The sequence below is a fragment of the Malaclemys terrapin genome, chromosome 7, assembly GCF_027887155.1.
Source record: "Malaclemys terrapin pileata isolate rMalTer1 chromosome 7, rMalTer1.hap1, whole genome shotgun sequence".
Classification (NCBI taxonomy): domain Eukaryota; kingdom Metazoa; phylum Chordata; order Testudines; family Emydidae; genus Malaclemys; species Malaclemys terrapin.
Genome location: NC_071511.1, coordinates 54,723,689 through 54,743,948, shown reverse-complemented (window position 1 = coordinate 54,743,948; position 20,260 = coordinate 54,723,689). Strand labels below are relative to the sequence as shown.

At 46.9% G+C, this 20,260-nt stretch overlaps 1 protein-coding gene across 12 annotated transcripts in view; it reads left to right on the top strand.

Annotated features, from left to right (window-relative positions):
* The first annotated feature begins 232 nt into the window (after positions 1-232).
* Positions 233-20,260, top strand: part of PPP3CB (protein phosphatase 3 catalytic subunit beta) — a 133,071-nt gene continuing 113,043 nt past the window's right edge. For all 12 annotated transcript variants that reach the window (XR_008445608.1, XR_008445607.1, XM_054033797.1 and 9 more), the window contains exon 1: positions 233-447. Coding sequence is in view for 10 of the 12 variants with exons in the window: in XM_054033797.1 (XP_053889772.1) it covers positions 381-447 (67 nt within the window). In the remaining 2 variants the exon portion in view is untranslated. The remainder of the gene's footprint in view (positions 448-20,260) is intronic.

The following is a 20,260-nucleotide window of genomic DNA, read 5'->3' as shown; positions in this document are numbered from 1 at the left end:
CCATGCTGCGGGAAGTAGGATGGAGAGTTTTCCCATGCTTCCTTATGGTTATGCTGCGGGAGTATCGGGAGAGAGAGTTTTCCCACGCTCCCTTAGGGCCATGCTGCGGGAGTAGCGGGAAGGAGAGTTTTCCCACGCTCCCTTAGAGTCATGCTGCGGGAGTAGCGGGAAGGAGAGTTTTCCCATGCTCCCTTAGCCGCCAATCGTGGGGTGGCGCGCGGTGCATGTCGGTCCCGAGGCGGACTGTCCCCTCGCTGTGGGGCATTCGGAGTCTCGCCTGACGCCATGTTCCTTTGGGCAGCTGCCGCCCGGGGCTTCTAGCTGCCGCCGCCCCCGCAGCCTCTAGAGCCGCAGTCGCCGGCCGGGAGCAGAGCCAGGCCATGTCCGTCAAGGAGGGGAGTAAGGGGCTGCCGCCGCCTCTCGGCACCAGCGACCGGGCCGTTAAGGGTGAGTCCCGTCAGCGCCGCGACCGGTCCTCTGCGGGGTTAACGACACGGCTGCGGGACGTGGGGCGGGGTGTGTGCACGGGGTGGGGGCTGTGTGTGAGGGGGGTGCGTGCATAGGAGATATGGGGTTGTATGAGGGGGGGCTGTGTGCGATTGTGGGTGTTTGAGAGAGAGGGGGGCTGTATATGTCTGAGCATGGGGGGCGGGGGCTAGGCATCCGTGTATGTGTGTCCCCGGTGTGTATTGTGGGGTGTATCTATAAAGAGTACTTTGGAGGCTTGCGCACTGTAGACAGGCTCCTCTCTGTGTGCACGGTCTCCTCCACATGAGATCCTTGCAATGTTCTTTTGCTGTCTTAATAGTCAGTCCCTTCTCTCCAGCGTGCACCCTGACAGAACAGAGGAGGGGAGAGCATGGAGTAGTTGCCTCTTTTGCTATTGGTTACTGCTTTCAGGTTTCTAATTCTGATGGATTAGTGGCCAAAGTGCTTCAGTATGTGTAGACCCTTTTTTCAGGGTGCAACAGGTCTGTTCTTTTAGTGTTTTTACAAAAAAAGACCTTCTTTATAATAGCATCGTTTTAAAATAGTAGCAACACGCATAAATTGTGGATTGTCAGGAGAAGACTGAGTGACCCATTAAGAACTTTTCCAACTTCAATTTGCATGAATCATATAGAACAAGATTTTTATTTTATGGTCTTCTATGTTCGATAATTAAACTGTATTTACCTGTGGTGGGGTTATTTATTTGAAGTGGCTTATTCTTTTGTGCTTGTACAGTTTCTATGTAATTTCAGAGTTGCTGTTGTATGCAGCAATTTGTTTTGAACGCTGGCATTCTTAGAAACACATTGTCTAAAATATGCTTTGAAAGCAACTACAGCCCTGAAGATTCAAATTTTACATAATGGGGAAGCTTGAGAAATTAAAGGGACATATTTGTTTTCAAAGCATTGGACTCCCATAGTACATTTTGTAACTCAGCGTGTTTTCCAGAGTGCTTTACTTGCAATAAGGTGGTGTTGAAGCAAATCAATAGGTTAAGCAATTGAAAATGAACAGTTGCAAAAAATAAAAGTAAAAAATACTACAAATGAGCATTCTGCCCTGTCAGTGTCTCTCAGAGCTGTTAACACAGTGTTGTAATAATGCATAGTGCGGAGGCTTGTAATATTTTTTACACTTTGCAATTTGTTGCAAGAAATAATTAGGTTAGGCCATTCAGACGATACAGGAGAACTAACAGTGAGTGGTTATTTCAAACTGCACTGGAAAACCTGCTGATTTCCAAACTCTCAAACAGTTGATGTTAATCATAACCCATGCAGTTAGCTATTCCAAAATTCAAGTTAAGACTGTTATTTTATACTTACAGAATTGTGTGCTGGGGATGCAATCTGTTTTTGATCCTGTCTATGTTGCACATAGAACCACTGTAAGTGTAACCAGGTTTTGATAGTTTCTTGATAGTAATTTGATAAGCAGTTACATCTAATATGGTTAACTGCCCACACAGGAGCATTTTCCTGATCCAACCATATGTTAATTCTGTTGGCTTGTCCACAGCTACCATGCTGCACAGTTATGTTGTGTCAGTGCCTTCTGGAGAAAATCTGGACAGTTAACGTATACTATCTCTGCTGCTGGTGTAAGGGGCAGAGAATTGTGGGCTTTTTTCACAAGGTGCAATGTGGTTTGGGATACTCTTACAGCAGAGAGCTGGAAAGTAAGATCATTGGCTACAGTAGATGCTAAGTGATCCCATCTATGCAACAGAACCATGTTGGAACCTAATTCGAACCTGACAATCGTGTTACAAAGCAGGGCTGAAATGTGCTACCACCTACATAAGATGTGTTGACAATGCTTTGTTTGACATGAACTGTACACAGTCAGTTGTATTACAAAGTGGTTACAAAACTGGTGACATTCTGTGGCATAGATGGGTCCTCTGATGTTGTATTTTCCTCCCTGCTTCCCCTACCAAGTCAGCATAGCATACTGTTTTAGTGAGAATTGTGAGGACTACTACTATTAAACAATTCCTAGTATTAGACATTAAGACCTGGTACATTTGCATCCACGGTAGATCAGCAACTATGTTTAAACAGTTCTGTCTGCACTGTAAACTTCTACCATGATTGTGAACCTCCTTACCAACCTTATTTTTCAAAGTGAACCAAAATACTTATTTTTCTTATCAGTAATGTGTTTATCCAAATCATTGAAGTCACCAGTGAAAACTCTCAAAACTCTTTTGCAGGGCACAGTTCGTACATATGGTATTTCCTCCAAACATTTCAATTCACCACAGAATAAAAGCATGCACTAGAAAAGTTTCCTTCCCTTCCTGGATGCCACATCTGTTCCCAGACGAAATTAAGTATAGGATACCAGGTTACAGTCCCTCCCAGCTGATCCATTCTATTTCATGCACCTCAAATCCTCAGAACAATAACGGAATTTAGAAACTCAGCAGAACTAAGGCGTGAGTTGCTTCTAAAATCAGTGTTGGTACATGTTCAGCTTTTCAAGTTCTGAAAGTATTGTGTCATTCTGGGGACGGAAGTGAACCCAGGACCTCACAGGTGCTTTTGGATGTTATGAAGCAGCAAGGACCTAGCGCAATTGAGCTCATACAGATTTTTTCAGATAAACTTCAACATATATAAGAACTTAACTTATAGAATATTGTGCACAGATATTTGTGCACCGAAAACAATTCAATGTATAATAGTTATATACACAACATTTTTAAGATGATAGGCTTCAGTGCATGCAAGTGTATGCGTAGGGTTGATAATGTAAATGTTGTTAACATTGCTACAGTAAGTAACATTAAAAATAGAAAAAACAAACACCAAGAACAGCCTTACCATGGAATAGTATAAAAATAACAATGCAACTTATGTAAAGATTTGAAAATTCTTACAGTTAACTGTTAGCAAAAATTTAGATACTTTTGAAATCTTATGTTAATTTTCGTAACCTTAAATCTGACTCTCCCAAAACATAGCTGCCAAGAAATGGAATACTTCAATTTTTCTTGTAGGATGGTTGCTAAGAAAAAAAGTTAAGCCATTTGTTTTAACACAGAATACTCTAATTTATTTATAGTAACTATAAATGTCTTGCACCAGAACACTTCAGGGTCTGGTGTGCACATATCTGGTTGCAGAATACGGTTATATAGACTTTACACACAATAGTTTACCGCAACATTTCTCAAACTGGGGTCTGCAGACCCCTGTGGATCTGCGAGAATACTGCAGGGAGTTCGCTGGCCCCGCTGATCAACTTCTCCCCATCCCTCCTTCAACTCCTCCCCCCCCAGTGCCTCTTGTACACCTGGGAACAGCTATCGAGCAGTGTGCAGGAGGTGCTGGGAGGGAGAGGGAGGAGCGGGGATGGGGCACGCTCAGGGGAGGGGGCGGAATCATGTCCAGAGCCGCCAGCCCTCCCCCCCCATATCAACTCCTTCGCCTCCCACCCAGTGCCTCCTGCATGCCGGGGAACAGCTGTTCAGCGGCGTACAGGAGGCACTGGGAGATAGGGGAAGAAGTGGACACAGGGCACGCTCAGGGGAGGGGACAGAAAGAGGAGGAGCAGGGGCAGGAAGAGGTGGGTCGGGGGTGGGACCTTGGGGGAAGGGGTGGAGTGGGGATAGGACCTGGGGCTGAGCGGGAGGCTTGGGGTCCATGAAACATTTAAAATTGAAATGGGGGTCCTCAGGTTGCTAAAATTTGAGAACTGCTGGTTTACAGAGTACATATGTAATTTTTGACAGTAAATCTTCAGTGTTAAGGCTATGATATCTCAGGCCAGGTCTACACTACAGACCTATATCAGTATAACTATTTGCTCAAGGGTGTGAAAAATCCATACCCCCCAGCAACATAGTTATACCTAACCCCCTGTGTAGACAGCACTGCGTCAACGGGAGAGCGTCTACCCCGACATAATTACCACCTCTCAGGGAGGTGGATTAACTATGCCGATGGCTCTCCCATCAGCATCTTCACTAAAGACAAGCCTTAAGAGTGTGTCTGCACTACAGCAGCAGAGCTGCCACTATACCACTGTAGCATAGTCGCTGCAGCTACAGAAGGGGGTTTTCTATTGTAGTAGTAAAACTTTGAGAGGCAGTAGCAAGGTTGGTGGAAGAATTCTTTCATTGACCTTGGGGTGTTTGTACCAGGGCTTAGTTCAGCCTAACTATATCTATCAGAGGTGTGAATTTTTCACACTCCTGAGTGATGTAGCCTGGTCAACCTCAGTTTTAGGTGTAGATCAGGCCTAAGTTATTTATTACCATGTGTTGCTAACAGATACCCTGACTGGTATGGACAATTTTTTTTTTTCTTGAGAATGATGCTCTGGGCTGTGCCTCCAGGTAGTCCATAGCATGATGGTATAACATGATTCTTTAAAAAGAAAACAAAAAATGGTTTAAACATGGCTGTTACTAGCATAGTTTGAAGTGTAGTGTGGGTACAGCCTTAGTTTTTATCACTTGGGAAAAATTGAAAAATGAGGTAATAAATAGGGAGCGAAGGAGATTGGAGATAAGATAATTCATTCTGCTGGTAAGTGTGTCTTGTTAGCTATGGACAAAAAGTGCTGTCTTAATACAATATTTTTAATCACTTTTTCTTATCCGTTAATCAGATTTTCCAATAAGAGAGGAAAAAAATTGGGGCATGACCCACATTTTTAAAATTTTTGACTTCCATATTTAGCCTTTGTGAGAACACTTTCCTGCTTAGACAGACTTCTGATATGAACATTGTACTTGAGAAATATTTTATGCCTAATTAAAACATATTTGTTTTCTTGTAATGATGGTTGTATATGTTCAGCATATACAATCTGAATATAGTGAAGTTAAATCAAGGCTTGGATTGGTCTGGCATACTATTACATCTATGGCATACCATCACAGGTTACTGAGCACTTTTATTCAAGTAGTGAGCAAACTCAATTTCCCCCCCCCCCTTTAATGGTTTAGTTAACTTGAATGTGAGTGACTTGGTCACAGGGTATTTTCTGTGAATTAATGATCCACTGGGACATTCAAAGGCCTGAGGTGAAGTTGTGGCATTAAATACCCAAGAACCTTTGTCAAGGTTTTTATTACTATATCTTTTTAATAAAGAGAACAAAACATACTGTATATACTCGATCATAAGCCGGTTCATTTATAAGCCGACCCCCGCAAGATGGATAAGTAAAAATGGAACATTTTTATGACCCTGTTCATAAGCCGACCCTATAATTCAGGAGCCAGCAAACTTTGGCTCCCGGGCCGAGATGGTTTGTTTACCTCGAGCGTCCGCAGGCACAGAGGCAAACAAAGGGTATGTCTACACTACGGGATTAATCCGAATTTACAGAATTCGATTTTTTGCAACTGATTGTATAAAGTCGAGTGTATGCGGCCACACTAAGCACAGTAATTCGGCTGTGTGCGTCCATGTACCGAGGCTAGCGTCGACTTTCGGAGCGTTGGACTGTGGGTAGCTATCCCATAGCTATCGCATAGTTCCCGCAGTCTCCTCCGCCCATTGGAATTCTGGGTTGAGATCCCAATGCCTGATGGGGCCAAAAACATTGTCGCGGGTGGTTCTGGGTACATCCTCCTCCTCCCTCTGGGAAAGCAACGGCAGACAACTATTTTGCGCCTTTTTTCCTGGGTGAACAGTGCAGACGCCATACCGTGGCAAGCATGGAGCCCGCTCCGCTCAAGACAGCAGTCATGAAGATTGTAAACACCTCGCGCGTTATCGTGCAGTTTATGCTGAACCAGAACCTGCAAAACCAGGCGAGGAGGAGCAGGCTACGGCAGCGCAGCGACAAGAGTGATGGGGACATGGACCTGGAATTCTATCAAACCGCGGGCCCCGGCGCTTTGGAGATCATGCTGTTAATGGGGTAGGTTATAGCCGAGGAACACCAATTCTGGGCCCGGGAAACAAGCACAGACAGGTGGGACCGCATAGTGTTGCAGGTGTGGGACGATTCCCAGTGGCTGCAAAACTTTCGCATGCGTAAGGACACTTTCATGGAACTTTGTGACTTGCTTTCCCCTGCCCTGAAGCGCCAGAATACCAAGATGAGAGCAGCCCTCACAGTTGAGAAGCGAGTGGCGATAGCCCTGTGGAAGCTTGCAATGCCAGACAGCTACTGGTCAGTCGGGAATCAATTTGGAGTGGGCAAATCTACCGTGGGGGCTGCTGTGATGCAAGTAGCCAAAGCAATCACTGAGCTGCTGCTACCAAAGGTAGTGACTCTGGGAAACGTGCAGGTCATAGTGGATGGCTTTGCTGCAATGGGATTCCCTAACTGTGGTGGGGCGATAGATGGAACCCATATCCCTATCTTGGCACCGGAGCACCAGGGTACCCAGTACATAAACTGCAAGGGGTACTTTTCAGTGGTTCTGCAAGCACTGGTGGATCACAAGGGACGTTTCACCAACATCAACGTGGGATGGCCGGGAAGGATCCATGATGCTCGCGTCTTCAGGAACACTACTCTGTTTAAATGGCTGCAACAAGGGATTTACTTCCCAGACGAGAGAATAACTGTTGGGGATGTTGAAATGCCTATAGTTATCCTTGGGGACCCAGCCTACCCCTTAATGCCATGGCTCATGAAGCCATACACAGGCAGCCTGGACAGTAGTCAGGACCTGTTCAGCTACAGGCTGAGCAAGTGCAGAATGGTGGTAGAATGTGCATTTGGATGTTTAAAGGGTCGCTGGCGCATATTACTGACTCGCTCAGACCTCAGCCAAACTAATATTCCCATTGTTATTGCTGTTTGCGCCACAATCTCTGTGAGAGTAAGGGGGAGACCTTTATGGTGGGGTGGGAGGCTGTGGCAAATCGCCAGGCCGCTGATTACGCGCAGCCAGACACCAGGGCGATTAGAAGAGCACACCAGGAAGCACTGCGCATCAGAGAAGCTTTGAAAACCAGTTTCATGACTGGCCAGGCTTCGGTGTGAAAGTTCTGTTTGTTGAAAACCCACCCCCTTGATTGACTCATTCTCTGTAAGCAAACCACCCTCCCCCCTTTGATCACAGCTTGCTTTCAAAGGAAATAAAGTCACTATCATTTAAAAATCATGTATTCTTTATTAATTGATTATAGGAGGAGAACTGATAAGGTAGCCCGGGTGGGGTTTGGGTGGAGGATAGGAGGGAAGGAAAAGGCCACTAAAAAAGTTCAATATAATGACAGCCTTTTGGTTGGGCTGTCTACTGGGGTGGAGTGGGAGGATGCACGGAGCCTTCCCCCCTCCCCCTTGCGTTCTTGGGTGTCTGGGTGAGGAGGCTATGGAACATGGTGAGGGGGGAGGGACGTTATACAGCTGCACCGGCACTCTGTGTTCCTGCTGCCGTTCCTGAAGCTCCACCAGATGCTGGAGCATGTCCGTTTGATCACGCAGCAGCACCAGCGTTGCAGCCTGCCACCTCTCATCTCGAGTGTCCCTCATGACCTCACGTTCACTGGCATCTTTCCTGTACTTTGATACCGTGTCTTTCCACTCATTCAGATGAGCTCTTTCATTGCGGGTGGATTCCATGATTTCAGAGAACATTTCGTCTCGCATCCTTTTTTTTCGCTGCCTTATCTGAGAGAGCCTTCGGGACGGAGGAGGGGGGCTTGAAAAATTTGCAGCTGCGGGAGGGAGGGGAAAAAAGGTAGAGAAGTATTTAAAAAGATACCTTTTAGAGCAATGTGTATACTCTTTCACGGTGAACAACACTATTCACATTACATAGCACGTGATTTCAGTACAAGGTTGCATTTTGCATCTTAATATTGACTGCCTGCGGCTTTGCTGCTAGAGATCACAGACGCAGGTCCGGGCAACAGAATTCGCCATTGTCTTTTGGCTCCTTTCCCACATACCAAGCAAGGCCCGTTGAGTGCTGTGGTTTTCCTGTTAACGTGCAGCAGCAGAAACCAAACGAACCCCCTCCCATCCAAGTCTCTGGGATGATCGCTTTACCCCTCCCCCCACCACATGGCTGGTATCAGGGAAGATCCCTCCCCGTCCCCCCGCTTGGCTAACTGCAGGGAAGGATTTCTCAGCCACAGGCAAATAGCCCAGTAGGAACGTCCACCTCTGTCCCCTTAATTAAATTTCCATATTTCAACCAGGTTACCATGAGTGATATCACTCTCCTGAGGATAACACAGCTAGATAAAGAACGGATGTTGCTTGAATGCCAGCAAACACTGGGACCATACGCTGCCAGGCTTTGTCATGCCATGATACCAGATTACTTGCTACTAGCATGGCGTGGTCAAGTGTCCTACCATGGAGGATGGAATAAGGCTGCACTGCCCAGAAATCTTCTGGAAAGGCTTTTGGAGTACTTCCAAGAGATCTTCATGGGGATGTCCCTGGAGGATTTCTACTCCATCCCCAGACACATTAACAGACTTTTCCAGTAGCTGTACTGGCCGCGAATGTATCCCAAGTCTTCAGGGCAAATTAATCATTAAAAAATGCTTGCTTTTAAACCATGTTTTATATTTACAAAGGAACACTCACCTGAGGTCCCTTCCATGGCCTCATTGTCTGAGGGTTGGGAGGGTACTTCAGTCAGGCTGAGAAAAAGATCCTGCCCGCTGGGGAGAACGGAGTGCTGTGTGCTCTCCGCAAGCTCGTCGTCATCCTCCTCCTCCTCATCTTCCCCGTCTGCCGAATCCTCAGGCATGGCTGAGATTACCCCCGCCTCGGAATCCACGGTCAGAGGTGGGGTAGTGGCGGCCCTCCCTAGAATTGCATGCAGCTCAGCGTAGAAGCGGCATGTCCGTGGCTCTGACCCGGAGCGACCGTTTGCCTCCTTTGTTTTTTGATAAGCTTGTCTGAGCTCCTTAACTTTCACATGGCACTGATATGAGTCCCTATTGTGGCCTCTCTCCATCATGCCCTTGGAGATTTTTTTCAAAAGTTTTGGCATTTCGTCTTTTGGAATATAGTTCTGCTAGCACTGAATCGTCTCTCCATATAGCGATCAGATCCAGTACCTCCCGTACGGTCCATGCTAGTGCTCTTTTTCGATTTTCGGACTGCATGGTTACCTGTGCTGATGAGTTCTGCGTGGTCACCTGTGCTCTCCATGCTGGGCAAACAGGAAATGAAATTCAAAAGTTCGCGGGGCTTTTGCTGTCTACCTGGCCAGTGCATCCGAGTTCAGATTGCTGTCCAGAGCGGTCACAATGGTGCACTGCGGGATAGCTCCAGGAGGCCAATACCGTTGAATTGTGGCCACGCTAACCCTAATTCGAAATGGCAATATCGATTTTGGCGCTACTCCTAGTCGGGGAGGAGTACAGAAATCCATTTTAAGAGCCCTTTTATTTCAAAAGAAATGGCTTCGTTGTGTGGATGGGTGCAGGGTTAATTCGATTTAACGCTGCTAAATTCGAATTAAACTCATAGTGTAGACCAGGCCAAAGTGTTCTGGCGCGCCAGATGCTTACCCTGACAGGCTGGGACAGCAACTGGTGGGGAAATTTTTGGGGGGGAGAAGCTGGGGTTCAGAGGAGTAACCTCTGTGACCAGCCCCCCACATGACCCCACCCCTAGCCCAGGACTCCCACACTCTCCCCATCCCATCCCTTCCTACCCTATCTAGGGAGGATGTCTCTGGCCTGGCTGAAGCTGCTCCTGTGGACCAGACTGGGCGGTGTGGCCGCAGCATATTCCGGCGGACTGGGCCGGGCGGCACGGCTGCAGTGTGCTCTGGCGGGCCAGGCGGTGCGACCGCAGCTTGCTCTGGGGGGCGGAGCTGAGCGGCACGGCTGCAGCCTGCCAGCCCCTGAGCTGCAGCTGCTTCGGCGGCTGGGGGGAGAGCAGCGTGGCCAGAAGCAGAGAGACTCTGGCCCCACCTCTTCCCTTCTGGCGCTGCTGCCTCTCCTTGCTCTCTCTGTTGGCGGGAGGGGCTGTGTCCCACCTCTCCCTCTCTATACCCGTTCATAAGCCTAACCCTTTCTCTGGTGCTTCCCTTTTTTACTAAAAAGAATTCGGCTTATGAATGAGTATATATGGTAACTGTTTTCTCCCGAATGGAGAAAAATGCAATCTTTCTGCAGTGCCCCCATTCAGCTTCAGTCAGTGACATTGAATGTCCCTGCACCGTAGTGTATTGTGTGGTTCAGAAGTTGCAACATCATGTTGTGTCAAAATTATGATTAAATATAACTTGATTTCTCTTATTTTCCTTGTTTGCCAGTAACATTTAACACTTTTCTGGTGCTTTTTACAGGTGTTTGTGATAAAAGTAATTGATTAGTGCTCTTATAACAGTTCAAACAAACTTTGTGTTCACAGATCATCCACAGATTTTGAATTTGTTAGTGTATTATGTCCTATATTGAGGAGAAGCCACTGTTTAACTACTTTCTGGCCATACTCATTTCACAAGAGAAAGGGAAAAAGTGCTTGTGTGCTCAGATTACCATGATAGAATTCTGGGGTCCATATGGATATGTGTTCACTGCAGTTATGATGGGCATCTGGATCAGCCTGCATTTTCACTCTCCCAACAACCCCCATCATCTTTGCACCCTCCTTCCCCCCCAAATCTTTCCCCCTTGGTTTACTTTTTAAATTTATATCATCTCACTCTCTTTTGGACAGTCACCTACATACAACAAAGCACGTGCAAGTTTTCTCTTGACTCCCCCTGGAAAGGCTTCTTGTCCTCTCAGTAGTTTCCACAATCCTGGGAAAGCACTAGTGGCACTTAGGCTGCTTTGCTTTCAGCCGAAGGAGCAAGTAGATACAGTAACTCTCTGCTCATTCCCTCTCCAAATTTCTTCTCCTCTTGGATGTGGAGGCAAGCGGTTCTTTCAAACTCTGCTTATATATAGATTTTGGTGTTTCCAGCTGTCCTTTAAAATAGATTGCAGTACAGTTAAGGTAATCCCAAGAGGAGATTGTTTAAAACTGAGGAGTTGTTTAAAAGTGATGGAGATTAATCATATTCACGGTAGACTACTGAATAAGCAATTTAAGGCCTTTCTATTTCAAAGACACGCTTTTATGCCTGCTGATATTTTGCTTTCAGAACAGTATCAGTGTTTGTTCTGCTTACTAATTATATCTGGCTGATGCAAAGGGGGAAGACTACTCAAGGTTTCCATGAAAACAACTGACTCCAGTAGATACAGTGATTGTAACCACTAAACTTTTAGTTAATTACCAGTCCATATTCTGACAAACTGTTATATTTTTAAATAGTGCAGTGTGTTTTATGTCAGAATGAGAAGGTAAAGCAAATGCTTGTTTTATGAAAGTAATGTAACTTTTAAAATTTTGCCATGATCAAAGTCATGCTGCAGTTAAGGGTGTGTGATGTGGAAACTGGTATCCTTAAAACACATTTGTTTTTCTTATAAGGGGCCTTTCAAAACTTTCAGTTAAAATAATAGGGTAAGTAGATTGTTTGTCAATACACTTTTAAATAGATATTGAAAAGTTTAGGGAAACCTTAAGGCTCCTGAAGTAGGTTACAGCTGCAAGGAAGCTGTTGCACAGTTCAAGAACGTTCTGATGGGTTTAAACTAAGTCTAAAGGTCCACAGGATCTAAACAGCTTTATTTATGCATGCATTGGAATGCACAAGGTCCCAAGCATTTACAAAAATGTTAGCAAAGTGGTGAATTTTGTGGCATCTTGGAAAAAGGGCAGATTCTACAGTTGTTGAATTGCAGAGCCCCTGGATCCTTAATTGAGATGAATAAGGTAGTTCACACCTTTTAGAACTATTGATTTAGGCTCTCTATGGCCTTGGCTACACTTGCGAGTTACAGCGCTGTAAAGCCGCCCCCAGTGCTGTAACTCAGTCCCCGTCCACACTGGCCAGGCATTTGCAGCGCTGTATCTCCGTGGTTGCAGCGCTGCATGTACTCCACCTCTCCGAGAGGAATAGCATGTATTGCGCTGCTGCTGCAGCGCTGCGGCACCAGTGTGGCCACCCAATGCGCTGTGAATGGCCTCCAGAATTATTCGGCAGTATCCCAAATGCCTGTTCTAGCCACTCTGGTCATCAGTTCAAACTCTACTGCCCTGGCTTCAGGTAACCAACCATGTGACCCACCCTTTACATTCCCCGGCAATTTTAAAAATCCCCTTCCTGTTTGCTCAGGCGTGGAGTGCTTTCAGCGCATCTTTCTAGATGACCATGCCTTCACGCGCCAAGCGAGCCCCAGCATGGAGCAATGGCGAGTTGCTGGACCTCATCAGTGTTTGGGGGGAGGAAGCTGTCCAGTCCCAGCTGCGCTCCAGCTGTAGGAATTACGATACCTTCGGGAAGGTATCAAAGGACATGATGGAAAGGGGCCATGACCGGGATGCCCTGCAGTGCAGGATTAAAGTGAAGGAGCGCCTACCGCAAAGCCCGCGACACAAACGGACGCTCAGGTGCTCCCCCCGCGCCCTGCCGATTCTACAAAGAGCTGGATGCGATACTTGGGGTTAACCCCACCTCCACTCCGAGCACCACCATGGACACTTCAGAGCTGGCGTGGGTGGGGGAGGAGGAAGAGGAGGAAAACGGGAGTGATGGTGGTGGGCTGGATGGAGACACCCCGAAATTCCTGGAGCCATGCAGCCAGGCGCTCTTCTCGAGCCAGGAGGAAGGTAGCCAGTCGCAGCGGCTGGTACTTGGTGGAGGACAAACAGAAGAGCAGATTCCTGGTAAGCTTTTTTTTCGGGAAGCAATTTTTTAGGTGCGGGCTCTTTGGGAGCGCAGGGTTAGGCATGCATGCCTAGATGTGGAATAGTGCATTGATGTGGTTTATCACATCGTGGTAATCGGCCTCGGTAATCTCCTCAAATGTCTCATCCAGAACGTGTGCAATGCACTTGCGCAGGTTTATCGGGAGAGCCACCGTGGTCCTTGTCCCAGCCAGGCTAACGTGTCCGCGCCACTGTGCCGCGAGGGGCGTGGGGACCATTGCTGCACACAGGCAAGCTGCATATGGGCCAGGGCGGAAGCTGCATTGCAGTAGAAGACCCTCCCTTGCTTCCCAGGTCACCCTCAGCAGCAAGATATCATCCAGGACGAACTCCTATGGAAAATGTTGGGATAGTGTTCAGTGTAGGTGCCCCCTGAAGCTGTTGGCTCTCCCCAAGGCACAGAAACCCAGAGGAGAGTGCAGCCCTGAAACAATCAGTCCCCCTTACTCACCATTTTGAGACTCCCTTGGGACATGTGTGCTTTGTTTCGGACGGGAAAATTATGCTATTGTGTAGACCCTGTGTGTTTTCTACTCAAGTGCGGGGGGAATCATTACTCTGTCTGGTATAAACAATGCTGCCTCTGTTAAATGTTGCATTTTGCCTATACAGCAGCATCAACCTTGAGACCTCAGCCGTACCTCTTATCGCCTGCTCAGAGACTGCAAAGACTCAGGAATAGACCGCGAAAAAGCAAAGAAGACATGCTGCAAGAAGTGATGCGGCAATCTATTAAAGAGAATGAGAAAGCACAGAACTGGAGGGAGAGAGAAAGCAGGATCTGCCAGGAAAACGCAGCGCACGGGCGGCAAAGCACCGCGCACCGGCAGCAAAGCACTGATCGGCTCATAAGCATCTTGGAGCGCCAAGCAGACGCTATCCAGGAGCTCATAGCCATGCAGAAAGAGGAGTACCACAAACGCCACCCCCCCCTCACAGCCCTTGTCCTAAAACTTTCCGTTGTGCCCCACTGTCACCTCCAACCCACTTTCCCCAACTTCTGTGTTCTTCACGCCACCAACACCAGTATCTTCACCACCCAGCCCTGAAAACCACGACCCTTACCCTCTGCACTCAACCCCCATCACCGTGCAGCACTCATTGCACAGCACACCAGACAGGACATATGCGAATCTGTGATTGTACTGTTCCCCACTCCACCCCCTTGTTTCTTTTCAATAAATGGATATTTTGGCTTTGAAAACATTCTTTATTATTGCATAAAGTAAAAAACTCCTTAGCCCCAGGAAATAAACAGGTACTGCAAGTCTGCTTGTCTGCTTAGCAAACACTGATTCCTAAAGCTTGGAACTACTGCACTTCACTCCCGTGCAGGGCACCAGATATCACTGCTGGTTTTCAGCCTCAAATTGCTCCCTCAAGGCATCCCTAATCCTTGCAGCCCTGCGCTGGGCCCCTGTAATAGCCCTGCTCTCTGGCTGTGCAAATTCAGCCTCCAAGTGTTGAACCTCGGAGGTCCATGCCTGAGTGAAGCTTTCACCCTTCCCTTCACAAATATTATGGAGGGCACCGCACACGGATATAACCGCGGGGATGCTGTTTTCGGTCAAGTCCAGCTTCCCATACAGAGATCGCCAGGGGGCCTTTAAACGGCCAGAGGCACACTCCACAGTCATTCGGTACTGGCTCAGCCTGTAGTTGAACCATTCCTTGCTGCTGTCAAGGCTCCCTGTGTAGGGTTTCATGAGCCACGGCATTAACGGGTAAGCGGGATCTCCAAGGATCACAATGGGCATTTCAACTTCCCCTTCCGTGATCTTCCACTCTGGGGAAAAAAGTCCCGGCCTGCATCTTCCTGAACAGCCAAGTGTTCCGAAAGATGCGTGCGTCATGCACCTTTCCGGGCCAGCCTGGGTTAATGTCAATGAAACGCCCACGGTGATCCACAAGCGCCTGGAGAACCATAGAGAAATACTCCTTCCAATTAACGTACTCGGATCCTAGGTGGGGTGGTGCCAGAATAGGAATGTGCGTCCCATCTATCGCCCCTCCACAGTTAGGGAACCCCATTTGTGCAAAGCCATCCACTATTTCCTGCACGTTACCCAGAGTCACAGTTCTTCTGAGTAGGATGCGATTAATGGCCTTGCAAACTTGCATTAACACGATTCCAACGGTTGACTTTGCCACTCTAAACTGGTTTGCGACCGACCGGTAGCTGTCTGGAGTTTCCAGCTTCCAGGTTGCCACCCGCTTCTCCACTGGCAGGGCAGCTCTCAATCTCGTGTCCTTGCGCTGCAGGGTGGGGGCAAGCTCCTCACACAGTCCCATGAAAGTAGCTTTTCTCATCCGAAAGTTCTGCAGCCACTGCTCGTCATCTCAGACTTCCATGACGATGTGATCCCACCACTCGGTGCTTGTTTCCTGAGCCGAATAGCGGCGTTCCACGGTGCTGCGCATGTCCGTGAATGCCACAAGCAATTTCGTGTCGTACGCATTACGCGGCTCGATAGCATTGTCGGACTCCTCACTCTCACTGTCACTTTGGATCTTAAGGAACAGTTCGACAGCCAAACGTGACGTGCCGGCGAGATAAGTCAGCATACGTCTCAGCAGTTTGGGTTCCATTCCCACAGACAGATCGCGCTGCACAGAAACCGTTGAAAGATGGCACCAAAGGTGGATGGAAACAAAGGGATTTCTGGGATGCGAAGCGATGCATTACGGGGCGTTGGGACAGGACCCAGAATGCCCCGCACCTACGCCCCTTTCCCACAACCCACAGCGCCAGAATGGGAAGAGGTGCTCTATGGGATAGCTGCCCATAATGCACTGCTCCCAATAGCACTGCAGTTGCCACAAATGTGGCCACGACAGTGCGCTGGGCAGCTGTCAGTGTGGACAGACTGCAGTGCTTTTCCTACTCAGCTGCACGAAGTCAGGTTTAACTCACAGCGCTGTACATCTGCAAATGTAGCCAAGGCCATTATCGGTTTGTGCTCAGTTCATGTTTTCAGAGTTATGTCTACAGCCATAAGGGCTAGGGCATGTCTACAGTACCAAGTTAAGTGGACATAAGGCAGCTTACGTTGACCTAACAATGGCTTTGTCTACACTAGTACTTATGTCGGCAAAATTTTTGTTGCTCGGGGGTGTGAAAAAAACACTTCCCTGACCCACAAAAGCACTGGTGTGGATGGCGCTATGTCAGCAGGAGACGCTCTCTAGCTGACATAGCTACTGCTGCTCGTTGGGGTGGTTTAATTATGCTGGTGGGAAAGCTATCTCCTGCCAGCATAGAATGGCTACATGGGAGACCTTACAGTGGCGCAGTTGCAGTGGGTACAGCTGTGCTGCTGTAAGGTCCATAGTATAGACATAGCTGAAGTAAGTACCCGCTACTGTGTTTTTTCTGCCGCTGTACCTTAGCCGATACGCTCACCTAGTAAATCCACCTCAAAGAGAGGCATAAGGCTTAGGTCGATGTTGTTTGGGTGACAGTGTCGGTGTAGAAACTGCCTTATTTGAATAGCTGTTGACTGTCAGGGTGGCTGTCCGCTGGAACCATGAAATTGACAAGAACGTTAATTTCACATTGGTAGGATCCCTGTTTTGAAATGTAGAATGGAAGAATTACTTCTTGTGTCTTGCTTACAACACTCCTACTAATACATCCCAGAATGATTGCTTTTTTTGCAAGAGTTACACTGTTGATTCATATTTAGCTTGTGGTCCACTATGACACCCAGGTCCCTTTCCGCAGTACTCCTTCCTAGGCAGTCATTTCCTATTTTGTATGTGTGCAACTGATTGTTCCTTCCTAAGTGGAGTACTTTGCATTTGTCCTTATTGAATTTCATCCTATTTACTTCAGACCATTTCTCCAAATTGTCCAGATCATTTTGAGTTATAATCCTATCCTCCAAAGCACGTGCAACCCCTTTCAGCTCGGTATCCTCCACAAACTTTATAAATGTACTCTCTATGCCATTATCTAAACCATTGATGAAGATATTGAACAGAACCAGACCCAATACTGATCCCTGCGGCACCCCACTTGTTATGCCCTTCCAGCAGGACTGTGAACCATTGATAACTACTCTCTGGGAATGGTTTTCCAACCATTTATGCACCCACTGTATAGTAGCTTCATCTAGGTTGCATTTCCCTAGTTTGTTTAGGAGAAGGTCATGTGAGACAGTATCAAAAGCTTTACTAAAGTCAGGATATACCATGTCTACTGCTTTCCCCATATTCACAAGGCTTGTTACCCTGTCAAAGAAAGCTATCAGGTTGGTTTGACATGATTTGTTCTTGACAAATCCATGCTGTTACTTATCACCTTATTATCTTCTAGATGTTTTCAAATTGATTTCTTTATTATTTGCTCCATTATCTTTCCAGGTACAAAAATTAATCTGACTGGTATGTAGTTCCCCGGGTTGTCCTTATTTCCCCTTTTATAGATTGGCACTGTATTTGCCCTTTTTTAGTTTTTGTTCTTTCCCTATTTTAACCTCTGATCCTGCCTCATTTTCACTGGCATTCACTGTTAGATATCCAATCACCACCAACCTTCTTGGTGAAAACCAGAACGAACAAGTCATTAAGCACCTCTGCCATTTCCACATTTTCTGTTGTTGTTTCCCCCCACCCCTCCTTATTGAGTAATAGGTCTACCCTGTCCTTGGTCTTCCTCTTGCTTCTAATGTATTTGTAGACTGTTTTCTTGTTACCCTTTATGTCTCTAGCTAGTTTGATCTCATTTTGTGCCTTGGCCTTTCTAATTTTGTCCCTATATACTTGTGTTATTTGTTTATATTCATCCTTTGTAATTTGACCTAGTTTCCACTTTTTGTAGGACTTTTTTTGAGTTTCAGATCATTGAAGATCTCCTGGTTAAGCAGCCAGGGTGTCCTCTTGCCATGCTTCATATCTTTCCTATGCAGTGGGATAGTTTGCTCTTGTGCCCTTAATAATGTCTCTTTGAAAAGGAGCAATGGTCTCAAGTTGCAGTGGGGGAGGTCCAGGTTGGATATCAGGAAAAACTATTTCACTAGGAGGGTGGTGAAACACTGGAATGCGTTACCTAGGGAGGTGGTGGAGTCTCCTTCCTTGGAGGTTTTTAAGGCCCGGCTTGACAAAGCCCTGGCTGGGATGATTTAGCTGGGAATTGGTCCTGCTTTGAGCAGGGGGTTGGACTAGATGACCTCTTGAGGTCCCTTCCAACTCTGATATTCTATGATTCTATGATTCTATGAAAAACTGCCAACTGTTTTTCCCCTTAGACTTGCTTCCCATGGGATCTTACCTGCCAACTCCCTGAGTTTGCTAAAGTCTGCCTTCCTGAAATACATTGTCTTTATTTTGCAGTTCTCCCTCCTACCATTCCTTAAAATCATGAACTCTACCATTTCATGATCACTTTCACCCAAGCTGCCTTCCACTTTCAGAATCTCAACCAGTTCCTTCCTGTTTGTCAAAATTAAATCTAGAATAGCCTCTCCCCTAGTAGCTTTCTCTGCCTTGTGAAATAAGATTGTCCCCAATACATTCCAAGAACTTGTTAGATAATCTGTGCCTTGCTGTGTTATTTTCCCAACAGATGCCTGGTTAGTTGAAGTCCCCCATTACCACCAAGTCCTGTGCTTTGGATGATTTTGTTAGTTGCTTAAAAAAAGTGTCGTTCACCTCTTCTTCCTGGTTAGGTGGTCTGGAGTAGACCCTTAGCATGACATCACCCTTGTTTTTTACTCCTTTTATCCTTCCCCAGAGACTTTCAACAAATCTGTCTTCTATTTCCATCTTGACCTCAGTCCAAGTGTATATATTTTTAATATATAAGGCAACACCTCTTCCCTTTTCCCCCTGACTGGCTTTCCTGAGCAAGCTGTACCCTTCTATACCAATATTCCAGTCATGCGTATTATCCCACCAAGTCAACTATGTTATAGCTGTGTTTATTTTCTGGCATTTTGAGTTCTTCCTGCTTATTCCCCATACTTGGACTATAAGGTGGATAGAAAGGGGTTACAGTGGATGAGAAGCTGGATATGAGTCAACAGTGTGCCCTTGTTGCCAAGAAGGCTAACGGCATTTTGGGCTGTATAAGTAGGGGCATTACTAGCAGATCGAGGGACGTGATCATTCCCCTCTATTTGACATTGGTGAGGCCTCATCTGGAGTACTGTGTCCAGTTTTGGGCCCCACACTACAAAAAGGATGTGGAAAAATTGGCAAGAGTCCAGCGGAGGGCAACAAAAATGATTAGGGGGCTGGAGCACATGACTTATGAGTAGAGGCTGAGGGAACTGGGATTATTTAGTCTGCAGAAAAGAAGAATGAGGGGGGATTTGATAGCTCCTTTCAACTACCTGAAAGGGGGTTCCAAAGAGGATGGATCTAGACTGTTCTCAGTGGTAGCAGATGACAGAACAAGGAGTAATGGTCTCAAGTTGCAGTTGGGGAGGTTTAGGTTGGATATTAGGAAAAACTTTTTCACTAGGGGGGTGGTGAATCACTGGAATGGGTTACCTAGGGAGATGGTGAAATCTCCTTCCTTAGAGGTTTTTAAGGTCAGGCTGGACAAAGCCTTGGCTAGGATGATGTAGTTGGGAATTGGTCCTGCTTTGAGCAGGGCGTTGGACTAGATGACCTCCTGAGGTCCCTTCCAATCTGATAGTCCATGAGTCTCACATTAGTGTACAGACATCTAAGATACTGATTTGATTCCCCCTCCCCCCGTTCTATCTTATCTCTCCCTTATCCCTGCTATAACAGCCCGTGCTCCCCCAAATTCCGACCCTTCTCTCAGGTCTCCATGTTTTTGACTTACCTGTGTGGGCTTTGGTCACTTGCACCCTTGGAAACTAGTTTTAAAGCCCTCCTCACAAGGTTAACCAGTCTCTATCCAAAAGTAACCAGCAGCCAGTGTCCTCCCTGTGACAGAGCCATACCCTCCTCCCGCGATGGTGTGACAGCAGTCCTCTGTAGCTGGATAGCTTCCTCAGCCTTGCATGTCTCCATATGAATACTCTCAAGGAATTCCTCATGAGCCCAGATGCTCCTCAGCCTAGCCATCACCTCC